Here is a 21721-nt window from a genome sequence, read left to right on the forward strand (position 1 = left end):
ATTTCTTAAATAATTAGACTTGAGAGTCAAAATTGCTTCTGACCCCATAGGCTAGAATGAATATTGTGTTAGCAGACATGAAAGCAACATTAATCTGGTTGTACACATCCAACAGAGCTCTTGGGTAACCAAGTACATTGTCAATGATTAGTAATATTTTGAAAGGAATCTTTTTTTTTATGAGCAGTAGGTCTCTTAACAGGGGTCTTGGAGTATTCAGTAAATATTGTAAATAGATACTGTGTCAAACAGGCTTTGTTTTTCCATTTGTAGAGCAGAGGCAGCATAGGTTTAGTACTCTTCTTAAGGGCCTAGGATTTTCAGAATGATACAAGCATTGGCTTCAACTCAAAGTCAGCTATATTAGCTCCTAACAAGAGAGTCAGCCTGTCCTTCAAAGCTTTTAAGCCAGACATTGATTTCTCCTCTTGAGCTGTGAAAGTCCTAGATGGCATCCTAGAATAGAAGGCTGTTTCTTGTACTTTGAAAATCTGTGTCGTGTAGCCACTTTTGTTAGTTACCAGTGTTCTCTAGACCTGGAAATTTTGCTATAGCTTCTACATCAGTATTTGCTGCTTTAGCTTGTACTTTTATGTTAGAGAGATGGCTTCTTTTTTTTTTTTTTTTAAAGATCTTATTTATTTATTGAGACAGAGAGAGGCAGAGGGAGAAGCAGGCTCCATGCAGGGAGCCCGATGCGGGACTCGATCCCAGGTCCCCAGGATCACACTCCAGGCCGCAGGCAGCACCAAACTGCTGCGCCACCAGGGCTGCCCGAGAGATGGCTTCTTAAACCTTATGAACCAACCTCTGCTAGCTTCAGACTTTTTTTCTGCAGCTTCCTTACCTTTCTCAGCCTTCATAGAATTAAATACAGTTAGGACCTTGCTCTGGATTAGGCTTTGGCTTAAGGGAATGTTGTGGTTGGTTTGATCATCTATCCAGACCTCTAAAACTTTCAGCAATAGGGCCATTTTGCTCTTGATCATTTGTGTCTTCATTAGAACAGCATTTTCATTTCCTTCAGGAACATTTCTTTTGTATGCACAACTTGGCAAAGTATAAGAGGCCTATCTTGGCTTTCAACATGCTTTCCTTATCAAAATTAATCAGGTCTAGATTTTGAGAGTGAGAGATGTGTGACTCTTCCTTTCACTTGAACACTTAGATGCCATTGTAGGGTTATTAATTGCCCTAATTTCAATGTCGTGTCTCAGGGAATGGGAGACCTAAGGAGAGAGAGAGATAGGAAGGAGCAGTCAACACACACACACACACACACACACACACACACACAACAGTTAATTGATTAATCTCAGTGTCTTACATAGGTGTGGTTTGTGGCATCCCAAAACAATTGCAGTATTAACATCAAATTCATAGGCAACCATAACAAATATAATAATAATGAAAAAGTTTGCAGTATTCTGAGAATTACCAAAATGTGACAGAGACACGAAGTGAGCAAGTCCTGTTGGAAAAATGGTGCCAGAAGACTTGCTTGATGGAGAGTTACCACAAACCTTCAATTTATATATAAAAAAAAAATGCAGTATTTGTGAAGTGCAATGAAGTGAAGCAACGATAAAATGAGATGTACCTATATGGTAGGAACCCATTTAATTCTTTCATTTATTCAAGAAGTATTTATTTGGCATCTGCTGTGTGCATTAGTGTTGCACTGGGACACAGTATGAATTAAATAGAGAAAAATATAAAGTATGGAAGCTACATAAGTACTGTGTAAAAGCCTTTTGTTATGGAAAACTGGGTTTGTCTCTGTGAACGTGAAGCCAAAAGACACAGGCAAGCCAAAGAATAGGAAAAGGAAAGGTCTTACTTGAAACAAGTAAAGGAGAACACCAGGCATCTTTCCTAATAAGACCACTAGTGTCTTCCTGAATAACCTGATTGTAAAAGTTTTATTGTAAGGGTTCATACATACTCATGGTGAGGCTTGTGCAGTAGGGACTACATCATGGAATTGGGGCAAAAGTCATCTTAAAGTTACTGAGTCCAACTCAGAGTCACAAAGGCCAGCAAGGGATAGTATCATCAGTTCTCTGGCTCCAGGTGGTTCAGTATCTTGAGTACTCAAAGGGATTTTAGATCCTGCAAAGATAACTCAAGAATATGTGTCACTCTTGAACTTGGAGTTTTACCACTGATTTATTGTCCCTGACATGGTTAGATTATCCTGGCCTGGTAGTGGCTGTTCTTATATTCTTTCACAAGTTGGCTAGGAGGCTTTATGTCAGGAAAGTTATATCTGTCTTTTTCCAGGGACACTCTTTCTGTTAACAATTTTACTTTAAATAATTACATAGTTGTTATTAGATAAATAAAATAGAGAAAAAAAAGAATTAAAATATAGAAAAAAAATCCCTTGCCACATCGAACTTATATTTTAGTGGGAAACTGTTGGTATATGATACAAAGTAAATATTTGGTCTTTGTTCCATTTCTATTGTCATGGAGCTCCTAAAACGCTTGGAATTCCTATGTGGTAGGAATATCTTACTCTCTTTTTAATTAATTAATTAATTAGAGAGAGGGGATGGGAGAGAGGCAGAGGGAGAAGAGGAAGCAGACTCCCTGCTGAGCACGGAGCCCAGTGTGGGGCTCAGTCCCATGACCCTGAGATCATGACCTGAGCCTAAGGCAGATAGATGCTCAACTGACTGTGCCACCCACGTGCCCAGGATTATCTTATTCTTAAGGCACCCCTTTGGATCACAGCTGGATTTATGCTTATGAGGTGACTTAGGATAGGGTCTTTGGACAGCCTCAGGGCTGGGCTGGTCACCTGGAAGACCTAGTGATGAGATGTGGGAACTCTCAGCCCTAACCTGCTAGCGTTTGGGAGGGGAAGACTGGCCTGAGATTGATTGATCTCTATAAAAACTCTTTAAACAGTGAGATACAGTGCAAAGATTCACCATGCAGAAGGATGGTACACTCCATATCTTTTGTTTTGGACTCTTCTGGCTGTAACCTTATGTACCTATCCACCTGGCTGTTCCTTCCTCCCTCTTTTTTTTCCTTTCTTTTCTATTTTTTCTTTGGCTGTTTGTTTCTGTCTTTCATAATGGACCAGTAAATGTAAAGTACATTCCTTAGCTCTGTAAGCTGTTCTACCAAATTATCAAGCTTGGGGAGGAGATTGTAGGAAACCCTGATTTATAGCTGGTAGATAAAAAATATGAATGGCTTGAGACTTGTGGCTGGTATCTGAAATGGGAACAGACCTGTGCGGTTGAGCCTTTAACTTGTAGGTTCTGCATGACACTGGGTAATTAGTTATAGAATTGGATTGTTAAACAACCAGCTGGTGTCAGAATTGGTTGAGAGAAACAAGAAATAGACAACATACAGATAAATAAGTAGATTATGTATAAAGTATGTTAGATACTGAAAATGTCAAGAAGAGAAAATGGAGCAGTAAAAGGGGATAAGAAATTTTTGCAGGGGGAGGGTTGCAATTTTAAATAGGTTGGCTAGGGAAAAGATGGCTTTTGAATTAAGAACTGAGGAAAGTCAGAGAGCAAGCTAGACAACAGTGAATAAAAGCAATGCAAAGTCCTTGAGGTGAGGGTTTGCTAAATATGTCTCAGGAACAGCAAGGAGGCCCAGTATGTCTGGAGAAGAGAGGATGAAGGAGAACATAGTGGTGGGTAAATTTGGAGAACTAATAAAAAATTATAGAGGGCTTTCTATGTCACAGTGCTTAGGACTTTTGCTTTTATTGTGAGTGAGAAGAAAAGCCATTGGAAGGTTTTGAGCAGAGGAGTAGTGAGATCTGACTTTGTTTTTAGTAGAACAAGTTCAGGGAGAGTAGTTAGGAGGGCTATTGTGAAAATCTACATATAGATTTTGGTGACTTAGAAGAGGATGAGAACAGGATGTACAGTGAGGAAGTTGAGAAGAATAAAATTCTGGATATATGCTTACTTTAAGTCTGAAATATTTCATTTTGTGGTGGTATCATTTATTTAGCCCACTCCCTTAAAGGTGGACATTTCTACCTTTCCACTGCTTTTTAAATGTTTTGATGAAAATTGTCATCTGTACATATATAAGCCCTTTTCAGATTATTTCTGTAGAATAAACTACTAGAAATTAGATTGATGGGAAATAAAATATATTTTTCTTTTTTTTTTTTTTAAGATTTTATTTATTCATGAAGGACAGAGAGAGAGAGAGAGAGAGGCAGAGACACAGGCAGAGGGAGAAGCAGGCTCCATGCAGGGAGCCTGACATGGGACTCGATCCCTGGACCTGGGATCACCCCCTGAGCTGAAGGCAGATGCTCAACCACTGAGCCACCCAGGGATCCCCCAAAATATATTTTTAATACATTTGGTTCATACAGCCAGAATACCATTCTAGAGGAATTTGCCTGTTTTTTCCTACCTGCAATAAATTCAAGTATTTACATTTTTAATGTAGAGTTCTGATATACAATGGATGTGTAACTTTTTTTTTTTTTTTTAATTTTTATTTATTTATGATAGTCACAGAGAGAGAGAGAGAGGCAGAGACACAGGCAGAGGGAGAAGCAGGCTCCATGCACCGGGAGCCCGACGTGGGACTCGATCCCGGGTCTCCAGGATCGCGCCCTGGGCCAAAGGCAGGCGCCAAACCGCTGCACCACCCAGGGATCCCCGGATGTGTAACTTTTTACAAATCCCATGACCTTACAATAAAAAGAGTTTTTCAAAAAAAAAAAAAAAAAAAAGTTTTTCTAATTTTAAAAAGCACAATATTTATTTATTTATTTTTTAAAAGATTTTATTTATTCATGATAGTCACACAGAGAGAGAGAGAGAGAGAGAGGCAGAGACACAGGCAGAGGGAGAAGCAGGCTCCACGCAGGGAGCCCGACGTGGGATTTGATCCCGGGTCTCCAGGATCGCGCCCCGGGCCAAAGGCAGGCACCAAACCGCTGCACCACCCAGGGATCCCAAAAAGCACAATATTTAATTTCAACTTTTCTTTTAGGTTACAGTTCCTCTGAGTCACCTCATCAATGCCTTCCATTCACCAAAAACCACATCTATTTCTGTCAGTGCGTCAGCTTCGCAAAACCAGCATCGAGATGTAGTTCCAGAGCATGAGGCTCCTGGCAATGAGGTAATAGTTTTTACGCTAATTGTGTGAGAAATAGCATTTTTTATTTAATATGTTGTAAACATGTCTGAAATGTCCTTCTGTGGTTAGGCACTTGTAACAAGGGATTTCTGTCTTCGGCTTATCTCCTTTATGATTACAGATGTCTAATTTTGGCTTTATTGTGAATATAGGAAAGCTACTTAGTCTTATTCTTTTTTTTTTTTTTTTTAATTTTTATTTATTTATGATAGTCACACACACACACAGAGAGAGAGAGAGAGAGAGAGAGAGAGAGAGAGAGGCAGAGGGAGAAGCAGGCTCCATGCACCGGGAGCCCGATGTGGGATTCGATCCTGGGTCTCCAGGATCGCGCCCTGGGCCAAAGGCAGGCGCCAAACCGCTGCGCCACCCAGGGATCCCTACTTAGTCTTATTCTTTAACATTTAGTTTATTAAAATTTTCATGTGGCAGTGGTGCGTGGCTAGCTTAGTTGGTTAAGCAGGCAACTCTTAATCCTCAGAGTTATGAGTTTGAGCCCCACGTTGGGCATGGAGCCTACCTTAAAAAAATTCATGTAGAAGTATATTTGGTGTTCATTTCCTAGGTTATTAGTTGTATGATACCATTTAGATATTTTGTATTGTTCCAGCACTAGCAGTGAACCCATAATTAACTGATCATAGTTGCCTCCTAAGTCTCAAGGAACATAGAATGTAAGAAGTTACTGTCTACTGCGATATAGGAGTGTTCAGTGTAATCGAACAATTAGAATATAGATACCTGAAAGTGAAATATATAAGCTATGAAACTATTTTCAGTGTTCAGAGAGTTATAAAACCAGTGTTTCCTAGGATACAGGGAATTCGCAGCCTAGGAATCTTGGTGTTTAAAGGGTTTATTAGTAAGATAGCTGCATGTTGCTCAGAATATATTTTTCATAGAAAACACTATAATCTGTAGTTAAATTTCCTAAAAACCTCTTTAATCCACAAGTACCTTATGTTGTTAGTCCTGATGTCAGGGACTGTGGCAAAGAACAGTAGAGTAGGAGTTGAAAGTGGTCACTTCTTGGGAGGGTTGGGGTCAGTCTTGGGATAAAATTTTAATTACATGAAAAGTTTATCTTCAACGTCTTTATGTATTCCTTCTTTCTATAGGCAATCCATTGTCTTTCTACTGCGGTGATAACCTTCTCCTACATTATAGTTCAAGAGAGCCTGCCTTATAAAAATACATGTAACACAATTGGTACATATAGCAATATGGTGTTTATTTTAGAAATTTTGGAAAATACTGTATAGGTGGAAGAAATAAAATTCTCCTGTGATCTTGTTCCCCAGAGATAATGCTATTAACATTTTTTAAAAAAGATTTTATTTATTCATGAAGGACACACACACACACACAGAGAATGGCAGAGACACAGGCAGAGGGAGAAGCAGGCTCTATGTAGGGAGCTCGATGTGGGACTCGATTCCGGGACCCCAGGATCACTCCCTGGGCTGAAGGCAGGTGCTAAATCGCTGAGCCACCCAGGGATCCTCAACATTTTGTATTTATATTATCAAGTCTCTTTTGTCTTTTATGCTTTCTGTTTTGTTTTGTGTTTTTTTTTTTTTTTTTTGAAGTTGGCTGTATGTGCAAGCATGGAGCCCAGTGTGGGGCTCAAACTCAGGACCATGAGATTAAGACCCAAACCAAGATCAAGAGTCAGACATTTAACCAGCTGAGCCACCCAGGCAGCCCTGTACTTTTTAATTTTATAATTGAGTCATTCTGAATATTGCTGACTTAGATCCTCCTTTGTTCATTTAATAGTCCTTATGGTCTTGTTATGCCATACATTTTCTTTATTTTTAATGACTTCAAAGTATTCATTGTATGATATCCCATTGTTGGATATTGTTGCCAATTTTTTTTTGCTATAAGAAACATCATTTTTACTCTCTGCATTGCTAAAGACTATTTCGTTAAGTGAATTTGTTAGGTCAGGGGCTTGAAAAGTAGCTAAACTCTAGAAGCCGATGATCTTATGAGTAATGGTCTCAAATACAGAATCGGTGTTCTTAACCTTATACACCCTCATTAGCTCTATTGTTTGTCTTCAGTGAGTGTTCTTCATTGCTTTACAGAACCATTTTCTTTCTCCTTAAGCATCCTGCTTCATCTCTACTCTTAACCCCCTTGATTTCATTATGTCTTGCTTATCCAAACATCCACTCCATGATGCAATTTTAAAAACCTTCCTTTCAACTTCTTTCAAAGCTACTGACTTATTTTCCCTTTGCTTTCAGATATCTCAAAATAGTAGTCTGAACTTGTAATGGTACTTGGTAAACTTTTATTCATACTATATCTCATCATAGTTTGACTGCTACTTTGTACCATTTTACAGACTCACTTTGTTAAAGTTGATTTCCTTCATGCTAAATACAGGCCTTTTTAAAAAGCCACATCTTTACAACTTTTCCTCAGCATCTGGCCTTGTTGAATAATTACTACTTTCAGAATGCTCCCTTGAATTTAGTGATGTTAGATTGATGGTTTTTTTCTCTTTCTGTTTTGCTGGCTTGTGTTTTATTGCCAGCCCCATAATTGACCCAATTTTCATTACGCATGCATTCTCCCAGGTCATGTTACCCATTTTCATATCTTCCCCTAACAAGTATGTGTGTATGTGTGTGCGTGTGCAACCTGATAACTCCCAAATATGTCTCCAACCCTAAATTCTCTTTAAATCTTTGAAGTAATTTATTAAGTGCTTTGTTGAAATACCCTTCTGGAGAGAATTTCTGGGACCTCTAAATTAAGATGTCCAAACTCAGCTACCCTCCCATTCCAGTGTATTCAAACTTCTAGTGGATTCAGCCCCTTTTTATGAGTCTGACTCCAACCAGGAGAGAGAAGCCACATAATCATCTGAACAGTGGAAGTTTAATGCAAAAATTAGTGTAATCTTTTGGTTTAATATTTTTAAAACCCTATTTTTATAGGGAATTAGAATAACTAGGGATTGGTTAGTAATAAACTCTAAAATATACAGAACTAGCTGATTTAAGGAGTAGCTAATACACTTAGGACTGAGATAGGGCGTCGCAAGAAGAGTTCTTCACTGGCAGGCTAAGGTCATGACCGTTTTGGAAAAGAGGACATGGCTCACTGAATGGCTGAGAAGTCACTGGTGTCATGCTAGCTGCACTTGAAGGGAATCTGCCATCTAGGGTCTCAGGGAAAGCTGTTCATGGGAATGTCTCTTATTGGAAAAGCTGCTACGGCTACCCACTGTTTACTGTAGGAGCCAAGTTTTAGAGAAGCTACACAGGTGGCAACCAGATACTAGAGAAACCATGGGTGTTACAGATGGGAGCCTGCTGGATGAGCACACCAGAACCAGGAGCAAAAACACTTTCCTCTTCCAGGGTCTCCAGTGCTCTTTAGTGACAAAGCTTAACATTGTCCCAGCTGTCAAAGAAAAAATATTTGAAGAACCCAGATCACTGTTCATGGCGCCAACAAAAAGGATTAAGAGAAGCTAGGAGACAATAGATTGATAACTAGCATATCCATCCAGAACCCTTCTTCCTCTCAGTCTCTTATGGGTTTTTCCAAATCTCTATTGTTTTTTTTTTTTAATTAATTTTTATTGGTGTTCAATTTACCAACATACAGAAAACCACCCAGTGCTCATCCCGTCAAGTGTCCACCTCAGTGCCCCGTCACCCATTCCCCTCCAACACCCGCCCTCCTACCCTTCCACCACCCTTAGTTCGTTTCCCCGAGTTAGGAGTCTTTATGTTCTGTCTCCCTTCCTGATATTTCCCAACATTTCTTTTCCCTTCCTTTATATTCCCTTTCACTACTATTTATATTCCCCAAATGAATGAGAACATACACTGTTTGTTCTTCTCCGATTGACTTATTTCACTCAGCATAATACCCTCCAGTTCCATCCACGTAGAAGCAAATGGTGGGTATTTGTCGTTTCTAATTGCTGAGTAATATTCCATTGTATACATAAACCACATCTTCTTTATCCATTCATCTTTCGATGGACATCGAGGCTCCTTCCACAGTTTGGCTATTGCGGCCATTGCTGATAGAAACATCGGGGTGCAGGTGTCCCGACGTTTCATTGCATCTGAATCTTTGGGGTAAATCCCCAACAGTGCAATTGCTGGGTCGTAGGGCAGGTCTATTTTTAACTCTTTGAGGAACCTCCACACAGTTTTCCAGAGTGGCTGCACCAGTTCACATTCCCACCAACAGTGTAAGAGGGTTCCCCTTTCTCCACATCCTCTCCAACATTTGTGGTTTCCTGTCTTGTTAATTTTCCCCATTCTCACTGGTGTGAGGTGGTATCTCATTGTGGTTTTGATTTGTATTTCCCTGATGGCAAGTGATGCAGAGCATTTTCTCATGTGCATGTTGGCCATGTCTATGTCTTCCTCTGTGAGATTTCTCTTCATGTCTTTTGCCCATTTCATGATTGGGTTGTTTACTTCTTTGGTGTTGAGTTTAATAAGTTCTTTATAGATTTTGGAAACTAGCCCTTTATCTGATATGTCATTTGCAAATATCTTCTCCCATTCTGTAGGTTGTCTTTTAGTTTTGTTGACTGTATCCTTTGCTGTGCAAAAGCTTCTTATCTTGATGAAGTCCCAATAGTTCATTTTTGCTTTTGTTTCTTTTGCCTTTGTGGATGTATCTTGCAAGAAGTTACTGTGGCCGAGCTCAAAAAGGGTGTTGCCTGTGTTCTCTTCTATGATTTTGATGGACTCTTGTCTCCCATTTAGATCTCTCATCCATTTTGAGTTTATCTTTGTGTATGGTGAAAGAGAGTGGTCCAGTTTCAGTCTTCTGCATGTGGATGTCCAATTTTCCCAGCACCATTTATTGAAGAGACTGTCTTTCTTCCAATGGATAGTCTTTCCTCCTTTATCAAATATTAGTTGACCATACATTTCAGGGTCCACTTCTGGGTTCTCTATTCTGTTCCATTGATCTATGTGTCTGTTTTTGTGCCAGTACCACACTGTCTTGATGACCACAGCTTTGTAGTACAACCTGAAATCTGGCATTGTGATGCCCCCAGATATGGTTTTCTTTTTTAAAATTCCCCTGGCTATTCGGGGTCTTTTCTGATTCCACACAAATCTTAAAATAATTTGTTCTAGCTCTCTGAAGAAAGTCCATGGTATTTTGATAGGGATTGCATTAAACGTGTAAATTGCCCTGGGTAACATTGACATTTTTACAATATTAATTCTGCCAATCCATGAGCATGGAATATTTTTCCATCTCTTTGTGTCTTCCTCAATTTCTTTCAGAAGTGTTCTATAGTTTTTAGGGTATAGATCTTTTACCTCTTTGGTTAGGTTTATTCCTAGGTATCTTATGCTTTTGGGTGCAATTGTAAATGGGATTGACTCCTTAATTTCTCTTTCTTCAGTCTCATGGTTAGTGTATAGAAATGCCATTGATTTTTGGGCATTGATTTTGTATCCTGCCACGCTACCAAATTGCTGTATGAGTTCTAGCAATCTTGGGGTGGAGGCTTTTGGGTTTTCTATGTAGAGTATCATGTCATCGGCGAAGAGGGAGAGTTTGACTTCTTCTTTGCCAATTTGAATGCCTTTAATGTCTTTTTGTTGTCTGATTGCTGAGGCGAGGACTTCCAGAACTATGTTGAACAGCAGTGGTGAGAGTGGACATCCCTGTCTTGTTCCTGATCTTAGGGGAAAGGCTCCCAGTGCTTCCCCATTGAGAATGATATTTGCTGTGGGCTTTTCGTAGATGGCTTTTAAGATGTCGAGGAAAGTTCCCTCTATCCCAACACTCTGAAGGGTTTTGATCAGGAATGGATGCTGTATTTTGTCAAATGCTTTCTCTGCATCTAATGAGAGGATCATATGGTTCTTGGTTTTTCTCTTGCTGATATGATGAATCACATTGATGGTTTTACGAGTGTTGAACCAGCCTTGTGTCCCAGGGATAAATCCTACTTGGTCATGGTGAATAATTTTCTTAATGTGTTGTTGGATCCTATTAGCTAGTATCTTGTTGAGAATTTTTGCATCCATGTTCATCAGGGATATTGGTCTGTAATTCTCCTTTTTGGTGGGGTCTTTGTCTGGTTTCGGAATTAAGGTGATGCTGGCCTCATAGAACGAATTTGGAAGTACTCCATCTCTTTCTATCTTTCCAAACAGCTTTAGTAGAATAGGTATGATTTCTTCTTTAAACGTTTGATAGAATTCCCCTGGGAAGCCATCTGGCCCTGGACTCTTGTGTCTTGGGAGGTTTTTGATGACTGCTTCAATTTCCTCCCTGGTTATTGGCCTGTTCAGGTTTTCTATTTCTTCCTGCTCCAGTTTTGGTAGTTTGTGGCTTTCCAGGAATGCGTCCATTTCTTCTAGATTTCCTAATTTATTGGCGTACAGCTGTTCATAATATGTTTTTAAAATCGTTTGTATTTCCTTGGTGTTGGTAGTGATCTCTCCTTTCTCATTCATGATTTTATTAATTTGAGTCTTCTCTCTCTTCTTTTTAATAAGGTTGGCTAATGGTTTATCTATCTTGTTAATTCTTTCAAAGAACCAACTCCTGGTTCTGTTGATCTGTTCCACAGTTCTTTTGGTCTCGATATCATTTAGTTCTGCTCGAATTTTAATTAACTGTCTTCTTCTGCTGGGGGTGGGGTCTATTTGTTGCTTTTTCTCTAGTTCCTTTATGTGTAAGGTGAGCTTTTGAATTTGAGTTCTTTCCAGTTTTTGAATGGATGCTTGTATTGCGATGTATTTCCCCCTCAGGACTGCTTTTGCTGCATCCCAAAGATTTTGAACGGTTGTATCTTCATTCTCATTAGTTTCCATGAATCTTTTTAATTCTTCCTTAATTTCCTGGTTGACCTTTTCATCTTTTAGCAGGATGGTCCTTAACCTCCACGTGTTTGTGGTCCTTCCAAACTTCTTGTTGTGATTGAGTTCTAATTTCAAGGCATTATGGTCGGAGAATATACAGGGGACTATCCCGATCTTTTGGTATCGGTTCAGACCCGATTTGTGACCCAGTATGTGGTCTATTCTGGAGAAAGTTCCATGTGCACTTGAGAAGAATGTGTATTCCGTTGAGTTTGGATGTAAAGTTCTGTACATATCTGTGAAATCCATCTGGTCCAGTGTATCATTTAAAGCTCTCGTTTCTTTGGATATGTTGTGCTTGGAAGACCTATCTAGTATAGAGAGAGCTAGATTGAAGTCACCAAGTATAAGTGTATTATTATCAAAGTATTTCTTCAGTTTGGTTATTAATTGGTTTAAATATTTGGCAGCTCCCACATTCGGGGCATATATATTGAGGATTGTTAAGTCCTCTTGTTGGATAGATCCTTTGAGTATGAGATAGTGTCCCTCTTCATCTCTCACTATAGTCTTCGGGGTAAATTTTAATTTATCTGATATAAGGATGGCAACCCCTGCTTTCTTTTGAGGACCATTTGAATGGTAAATGGTTCTCCAACCTTTTATTTTCAGGTTGTAGGTGTCCTTCTGTCTAAAATGAGTCTCTTGTAGACAGCAAATAGATGGGTCCTGCTTTTTTATCCAGTCTGAAACCCTGCGCCTTTTGATGGGGTCATTAAGCCCGTTCACATTCAGAGTTACTATTGATAGATATGAGTTTAGTGTCATCATATCTATTCAGTCCTTGTTTTTGTGGATTGTTCCACTGAACTTCTTCTTAAAGGGGAATTTTAAGAGTCCCCCTTAAAATTTCTTGCAGAGCTGGTTTGGAGGTCCCATATTCTTTCAGTTCCTGCCTGTCTTGGAAGCTCTTTATCTCTCCTTCCATTTTGAATGAAAGCCTTGCTGGATAAAGTATTCTTGGTTGCATGTTTTTTTCATTTAGGACCCTGAATATATCCTGCCAGCCCTTTCTGGCCTGCCAGGTCTCTGTGGAGAGGTCTGCTGTTACCCTAATATTCCTCCCCATAAAAGTCAGGGACTTTTTTTCTCTTGCTGCTTTAAGGATCTTCTCCTTATCTTTGGAATTTGCAAGCTTCATTATTAAATGTCGAGGTGTTGAACGGTTTTTGTTGATTTTAGGGGGGGATCTCTCTATTTCCTGGATCTGAATGCCTGTTTCCCTTCCCAGATTTGGAAAGTTTTCAGCTAGGATTTGTTCAAATACGTATTCTGGCCCTCTGTTCCTTTCGGCGCCCTCGGGAACCCCAATTAAACGTAGGTTTTTCTTCCTCAGGCTGTCATTTATTTCCCTTAATCTATCCTCATGATCTTTTAATTGCCTGTCTCTTTTTTCCTCAGTTTCCCTCTTTGCCATCAACTTGTCTTCTATGTCACTCACTCGTTCTTCCACCTCGTTAACCCTCGTCGTTAGGACTTCTAGCTTGGATTGCATCTCATTTAATTGATTTTTAATTTCTGCCTGATTGGATCTAAATTCTGCAGTCATGAAGTCTCTTGAGTCCTTTATGGTTTTTTCTAGAGCCACCAGTAGCTGTATAATAGTGCTTCTGAATTGGCTTTCTGACATTGACTTGTAATCCAGATTTTGTAACCCTGTGGGAGAGAGGGCTGTTCCTGATTCTTTTTCTTGAGGTGAGGTTTTCCTTCTAGTCATTTTGCTCAGTGCAGAGTGGCCAAAAACAAGTTGTATTGGGTAAAGGAGAAAAAGAGAGAGAAGGAAAGAAAAGAGAAAAAGAAAAAAGAGAAATAAGAAAAAAAAGGGGGGGGAAAGAGAAGAAAAAGAGAAAGAGAAAGAAAGGAAAAAAAAGGGGGGGTGGGGGAAGCAATCAGAAATCAAGAAGAAAGAAAGAAAAAAAAAAAGCACAAAACAAAACAAAAACAAAACAAAACCCACGGGGGAGTATCTTCCGATTCTGTGTACTTTAAGTCCCTTGACTTCCCTTGGAACTGGTCCGTCTCGCTGGTCTTCTGGGGGAGGGGCCTGCTGTGCTGATTCTCAGGTGTGAGCACTTGGGGGAGCTGCTCTGCCCCTGCCTGGTGCAGGGCTCAGTGGGGATTGTTCACCAGGTGAGGCCCCGGGAGGAAGCCACAGTGGCCGGGGCAGCTCTGGGACCCTGGAGTCAGCTGCCGCAGTTGCTCCGGGGCTCTCTGTCTGCAGGGCCTGGGGGCTCCTGGGCGGGGCCGCTGATCTGCTCAGTTCCAGGCAGGAGCGTCCTCGCTGTCCTGGGCCCTCCCGGCCTCTGCCTTTCCCGGGGGAGGCCGGATCCTGGGCTGTGTCCCGGTGCCCTGTGCTCCGGGACCTGCGCTGTTGGATTCGCGCTCCCGGCGGTGCAGCCCCCTCCTCGGAGCCGCCGCCCGAGCCCCTCCGAGCTGTTCCCGGAGCCGCGCAGCCCCCTCCACGCGGAGCTTCTTCCTCCGCCCGAGCCGCCACCACTGAGCTGCTCCCGGAGCCGCGCAACCCCCTCCGCGGAGCCGCCGCCCGAGCCCCTCCGAGCTGCTCCGGGTCCAGCCGAGCGCTGCAGCCCTTAGGGAGCTCGGCGCATCTCCCGGGGCGCGGTTCCTCTGTTACTGCCCCAGGGAACCCGAGGGCATCCCTGCCTTTCTGGGATCCTGCTCCAATTCCCCGGGAGGCCTTTCCGCGGGGAAGGTCGGTGCAGCTCCTGCTCCTCCGGGACGGGGCTCTCCTGTCCTGGGGACACTCGCCCCGGCCTCAGCCCGGCTCCTCGCGGGGCCCCTCCCCCTTGGAGACCTTTTGTGTCTTTATTTCTCCCCCCCCCCCCCCCCCCCCCGTCTTCCTACCTTGATAGAGGCGCGAACTCTTCTCACTGTAGCGTTCCAGCTGGTCTCTCTTTGAATCTCAGGCCGAATTCGTAGATTTTCAGGATGATTGGATGGTTTTCTAGGTAATTTGTTGAGGACAGGTGACTTGGAGTCCCTACTCCTCCGCCATCTTGCCCCTCCCCCTTCCCAAATCTCTATTGTTATTTCCAATTTTTGTTGGGCTTGGTTCAGGCTCATACCATTTTTTTTTGTTGTTGTTTTTGTTCCGTCAGCCTTCTTTTATCCAGTTTATTTTATTACACAATCCAGGCCCTTTGATGATATTTTGTTTGTCCCTTACCCCAAGACTTTTTGTCATTTTGCAAATCAGTGAAGCTGTTGCTGACTTATGAAATTAGTTGCTTTCTGCTTTCTTACCACTTTTTGTTGTAAATATCTCTGTAATACCAGTCATTATGTTTTATGATAATTGCTATATTTATATGTACCTTATTTTTCTTTACATTTCAAGGACCTAACAGGCAATAAGTAAGGGAAATAATTTTAAGTTAAGAATCTGCATTTCCCTTTTGAAGTCTTTGTACTGTAAATAGATTTTTTGGCTTCCCATTTTAAAAGATAACTTTTGTGGGGCGCCTGGGTGGCTCCTTCAGTTAGGCATCTGAGCTTGGGTCTTGATTTCAGAGTTGTGAGTTCAGGCTTCACATTGGGCTCTTTGTGGAGCCCACTTTAAAAAAAAAAAACTAATAGAAGAAAACTTTCAAAAAGTACCTTTTGAGTGTTGTAGTCCTGCTCTTTTCATCATAATAATATGCTTTATATTGTGTAGTTTTTAGTACAGAGCACTTTATTTCATCATGCCTTTAACTACCTTTGTACAAGTGTTAGGATGTCAGATGAGCACATGGTCTTTTCTTTTTTTTTTTTTTTTTTTTTTTTTTTTGGGACATGGTCTTTTCTACTGATCCATACATACCATCTTGTGAAGTAGGCAGGGCATGTCCACAGTCATTTTACTAATGAAGAAATTGATTCTAAGAATATGTGACAAAGCACTTGTCACAAAGCTACTAAGTGACATCAATCCAGAGCTATATAATCCATGGATTATATTTATTTATTTATTTATTTATTTTTCTATGTGACTTCACATCGTCATCAGAAGCTGATACTTTCTCTGTTTATTTTTGCTTTCCTCACTTGAATATTTAGTATCTGGGGCTTGTCTTTTATGTCTACCTGACAGCTCCTGTGGACAAGAAAATAACTCACTTATATCCTGTTTGTAGATAGTTTAGAACTATTTCAATGTGATCGTACTTTGTTGCCTAGTTTTCACACATTTTTTTACCTTTTCAGTTTCCCTCCTTATTAAAAGTTAGATATGGGTAACTATAGAACCTCTCGGTTCAAAGAAGGATCTCAGCAATGAGACCAAAGAAGTGATATGTCCTCTGGTAACCGCATACCCTTTTTTTTTTTAAGCAGATGGGCTTTTGTTTATGGGTATTAGAGACTGAGGAAGTTTTAAATGTCCATAACTTAGAGATACTATTGGGTATACGATAATTTTAACCTTTGTCAAACCTTATGACTGATCTCCATAAAACTAGAATTAAAATATTTGCACCAATTTTTATTTTTTCCAATTTAGTTTTTAAATATTAGAAAAGAGGAATCAATACATTTGTAGATTTTTTAAAAGCTATATTATTTCGATTGATAAGAACTCTTTAAGTTAAATACCTTGATAATAATGCTAACTTGGTTGACTCAATTTTTTACAGCCTGTACTTAACTTAAGAGACCTTGGATTATCTGAATTAAAAATTGGACAAATTGATCAACTGGTAGACAGTCTACTTCCTGGATTTTGTGAAGGCAAGAGTGTTTCTTCCCATTGGCATACATCTCATGTTTCTGCACAGTCCTTCTTCGAAAATAAATATGGTAAGTTAGTGTATGTTTTGCTCCAAATTAAGTAAGCCATTGTAGTTACTAATAATTTAACAGATAGCATATTAACATTTACTGTGTTCAAGTTTTTTCCTGAGTTCTGTTCCATTCCTTTCCTTTCTTTTCCTTGATAATTTTTCATATCGGAATAATTTTAAATACACAGAAAAGTTGCAGAGGTAGTACTGAAGTTCCTATATATCTTTCACCTGGTTTCTCCTAATGTTAACTGCTTGTTAACCATGGTGCATTTTGTCAAAACTAAGAAATTAACTTTGGAATGATATGTTTAACTATAAACGGTATTTAGGTTATACCAAATGAAATTAAATCTTATTAAATTAATGGTTTTCCACTAGGGTTCTTTATTTGTCCCAGGATCTAATAGAGCATAGTATGTGATTTTAGGAGAGCAGAGGGTTGTTTTAAATTTAGGTGACAAACATTTATTGGATTCCAGGAACTGTACTAGTTCCTGAAGAATACATTGAAGAAATAGTCGTAGTCCTTTTTTAAAAGAATGTCTGTATATTTTCTTATTTAAGTCTTGCTACAATCTGGTGTTAAAATAAGTGGGTAGTTTGTAGAAGGGGTTTTAGTCTCATGAATTTCTTTTTGGATGATGCTTAATGTTAGAACTTATCAAAATAATTGTGTTTTATTGATGGAAGAAAATATTTTAAAAATCAGTGTAAGCTATAACAGCCCAGGAAAAAAGTGCGGATTTAAATAGTTTTGTGATAAAGATTTTACTTGTTTGTTTGTTTGTTTGTTTATTTATTTATTTAAGATTTTATATATTTATTTGAGAGAGAGGCAGAGGCATAGGCAGAGGGGGAAGGAGGCTCTCCCCTTGGGGAGCCTGATGTAGGACACCTGAGCCAAAGCAGATGCTCAACCACTGAGCCAATCAGGTGCCCCTAAAGATTTTATGTAAGGCTGTACTTCGTACAAGCTTAATTCATTTACTCATCATTCTATTGCCTTTATTACATGTATGGGTTGTAGGGTAAATAAAGAATTTAAAAGTGAGAAAAATGAAGTTTTTGTGTTTGGGGGCTTGGGTTAAAAATCTGCTTCTATTATTTTATGTTATGCGACTGTCTTCCTGAGAGAAGTCCTGAGTCTTAGTGGTTAAGGGTGAGGAGTAGGTTAGGATCAAACTCAGTCCTGCCACTGAGCAAGCTGTGACATTTACTTTATTCGTCTAAACTGCTATTTTCTCATTTTCATGAAGCATGAAGAAAAACTCCTTATCTTTGCAGGATCAAATGAAATAATCTAAATAGTTTACTTAGCCATACTATAATGCTTGGCTCATAGTAAAGTGTTCACTGGAGTAAAATTTTTGTTATTATCATTGTTATGTAGTAGTAGTAATATTACTGTTGTTCTTCTGGTCTGCATATTTACATTTCCTTTTCCTTCCTTTTCTTACATTTCCTTTTTCCTATTGCCAACTGCTTTCTTGGCTTAGGAAGGCCAGAGGTATTATGAAGGAGTTTGTTGACTTAACGATAAGATTTCTAGAAAAATCCCTGAATTGTAACTGGGATAGATGAGAACCAGTTTCTATTGCTCCTTTCTGCTTTTTCCCTAGGATCATGGATGTGTAAAGTAAGATGGGGCCCATTACTCAACAGTGGGAATTTGAAGGATCACCAAAGTTTATGGCTTCCAGCTCTGGAAGGAACTATCTTTGTACACAGTGACCAGAATCTTTGAGAAAGAGAGATAACTGTGCTTTGGTTTATAGTGTTTAATCACATAATTTATTAGAGTTTTTGAAATTGTCCCTAGGAAATAGCAGTTCTTTATTTCTTTGTGTTCCTAACTAAAGGTAACTTTAGCTAAACATACATATCTTTTCCTTTTGGTTTGAATTGAATTTCATTGGCAGCTATAGTCATATAGAAGATAAAAAAGATAATCTAATGGCCAAATGATAGTAAAGTGATAAAGAACTGTAATTAGACTAAAAGTGTTTTTAGAAACTCCTAAAAGCAGAGCCATATGAACACATAAAAGGCTAAATTTATACTTTTATTTTTCTAGTATTTGGTAAAATTATATTTTGTTACTTTTTTAGCTTGGTAAATAGAAAATTTACTTTTTTCAATTCTCCTCCAGGTTACTTAGATATGTTTACTACTTTACGTTCCTCTTGCTTGTACAGACAGCATTCAAGAACTCTTAAAAGTATTTGTTCAGATCTTCAGTACTGGCCAGGTAGGAAATAACTGTATTTATTTTGAAAAAAATTAATATATATTTAACAAATTCTAATTTATCTTTCTTAATTGTATTAATGTTTGTAAACATTCGTTTGTAGCTCATGGTAGAACTGATAGAGTCAATTAGTTGGGTATGTCCATAATTTTTAATACAGTATTTGGAGTCCATTAGTTTGGGTATGTCCATAATTTTTGATTTGGAAAATACATAATAGCTGAATTTTGAATGTAAGTGATAAGTGCCATAGTAAATCAAACTTTAGGAAACTTATCTATACCTTTAACATAATTAACTAAACATATTTGTTTACTTCCCCATATTTTTAAAATTTCATTTTCAAAATTGTTTCAATCGATTGCAATGACAGAAAAAAAAATGTTGAAAAAGTCAGGGCAGCAGCAGAGGGGCTTCATCAGTGGACCAGAAATTTGAGGACTTTTCCCTAAGGTATGAAGTAGATGACATCACATTGATAGCAAAATCAAAGATGCATATTTATTTATTTATTTATCTCTCTCCTGCTCCCCCCTACTTGTGTTGGTGTGCACACTGTCTTTTTCTGTCAAATAAAATCTTAATAAAAAATTTATATTAATCTCTGTTGGCAAAAGATGTGGAGAAAAGGATGTTCCTATTCATTGGTAGATGTATAAATCAATAACAGTCTTTTAGAGGGCAGTTTCTTAGTGTTAAATAATTCAACCTCACAGTTTCACTCTTAAGAAATCAGTTTACATGTGCTAAAAGATGATACGTACAAGAATTTTAACTGCAGCATTTTTAGCAATAGGAAAACAGGAAACCACTAATATTCATGGTAGAAAAGTGGTTGAATATTTAAATTGCTGTACAGTGATAAATTGAAAAATATTAGCAGCCATTAAATTGAATGCACAGTCTGTCCTGTTCTGTAAATCATTCATGATATACTGTTAAGCGCAAGAAGATAATTGGCAAAAAATTTTACACTACTTATATAGAAAGAGCATGTGTTCACATACATAGAAGGGTAGTCATGAAATTGTTTTTCAAAACTTTTATTCTTTTAATTTATTTTACATAGGCTCCATGCCTGGTGTGGAGCCCATTGCAGACTTGAACTCATAATCCTGAGGTCAAGACCTGAGCTTAAATTAGGAGTTGGATGCTTAACTGACTGAGCCACCCAGGCGGCCTAGTCGTGAAATTGTTAACAGTGGCTACTTCTGGAAGGTGCGATTGGGGTTTGAGGAATTAGACCATGACTTTTATTTGTGCTCATCAGTGAGGTTTTTTTTCTTTCACATATTAAAACTACCAAGAAACTTTAAAGTTAATTTATAGATTCAATCCATTTTAATGACTTTAATTACCAGGGTAGTGAAGTATCAGGCAAAGAACTATGTTAAAAAATGAGATAATAAACTAGGATGTATGGACTTGGTGTCAGTTTTGAATCTTAGGCATTTTTCTTATAAAATTTGCAATAAGAAGTAAATGTGATACTGTTCCGTTCAGTTTTCATACAGTCTCGGGGTTTTAAAACTTTGAAATCAAGAACTCGACGTTTACAGTCCACCTCTGAAAGATTAGCAGAGACACAGCATATAGCACCATCGTTTGTAAAGGTAATTAGACCTTTTTTGTTGTTTGAAAAAGCAGTCATTTTCAAATTATTAAAATGAGAACCTTCAATATCTGATTTCTTTTAGTAGCCAGTTGATTTTCTAAAGGGCTAGTAACCTGTGTAATCATTACACCTACAGCTCTTCTGGGTGCCAGTCGTGTTCCTCTTGGTCTATTAGACATCTCCCTTTATTCTTTTCCCTACATACCTACCTGTGTGTTCTCTGTGTTCATGAATAGCATCCGCCCAAGCTAGAAACCTGGTGATCAACTTTGATTTGTTCATCTTTTCTCCCCTCTCATATCCATTAATCACTAAAGTCCTGTTGATCCAGCCTCTTAAACATTTCTTAGATTTGTCTCTTTATCACCAATTCCACTACATAGATAGACTATAACAGTTTCTTGCCCAAAGGACTCTAGTAAACATTCATTTAGTCTCCTTGCCTTTATTATTTTTTAAAGATTTTAGTTATTTATTAGAAAGAGAGCACGCAAAAGCAGGGGGAGTAGCCAAGGGAGTGGGAGAAGCAGGCTCCCCTCTGAGCAGGGAGCCTGAAGTGAGGCTTGGTCCTAGGACCTCATCCCAGTACCATAACCTGAGCCAAAGGCAGATGCTTAAGTGACTGAGCCATCCAGGTGCCCCTTTGTTTTTTTTAAAAGAATATTTTATTTAAGAGAGAAAGAGACTCAAAAAGAGAGAAAATCTCAAGCAGGCTTGGCACTGATGGTGCCCGATATGAGGCTTGATCACATGACCCTGAAATCATGACTTGAACAGAAGTCAAGAATCAGATGCCCAACCAGCTGAGCCATCCAGGCTCTCCTTAGTCTCCTTGCCTTTAGTTTTGTTACTTACTAGCCTCTAGACTGCCACCAACCCATCATCTGTCTAAAATGTATTAATGTAATAATAATTGTATAACTTTGCTTTATTGTCAAATTCCTGCTGTAATATCCATTTGGCCTCTGCCTACCATTTTCCTATTCTCATCTTTAAATATAGCACCCCCCCCTGAACCTCCACCCTACTCCTCTCTTGGCATTTT

General features: G+C 39.0%; 1 protein-coding gene across 2 annotated transcripts in view; it reads left to right on the plus strand.

Annotated features, from left to right (window-relative positions):
- YME1L1 (YME1 like 1 ATPase) overlaps positions 1-21721 on the plus strand; it is a 46424-nt gene that overhangs the window by 4888 nt on the left and 19815 nt on the right. For both annotated transcript variants that reach the window (XM_041765733.1, XM_041765734.1), the window contains exons 2-5: positions 5002-5133; positions 16664-16826; positions 18963-19061; positions 20565-20674. In XM_041765733.1, the coding sequence (XP_041621667.1) occupies positions 5002-5133; positions 16664-16826; positions 18963-19061; positions 20565-20674 (504 nt within the window). The remainder of the gene's footprint in view (positions 1-5001; positions 5134-16663; positions 16827-18962; positions 19062-20564; positions 20675-21721) is intronic.

Source organism: Vulpes lagopus, chromosome 8 (genome assembly GCF_018345385.1).
Source record: "Vulpes lagopus strain Blue_001 chromosome 8, ASM1834538v1, whole genome shotgun sequence".
In the NCBI taxonomy this organism is placed as follows: Eukaryota; Metazoa; Chordata; class Mammalia; order Carnivora; family Canidae; genus Vulpes; species Vulpes lagopus.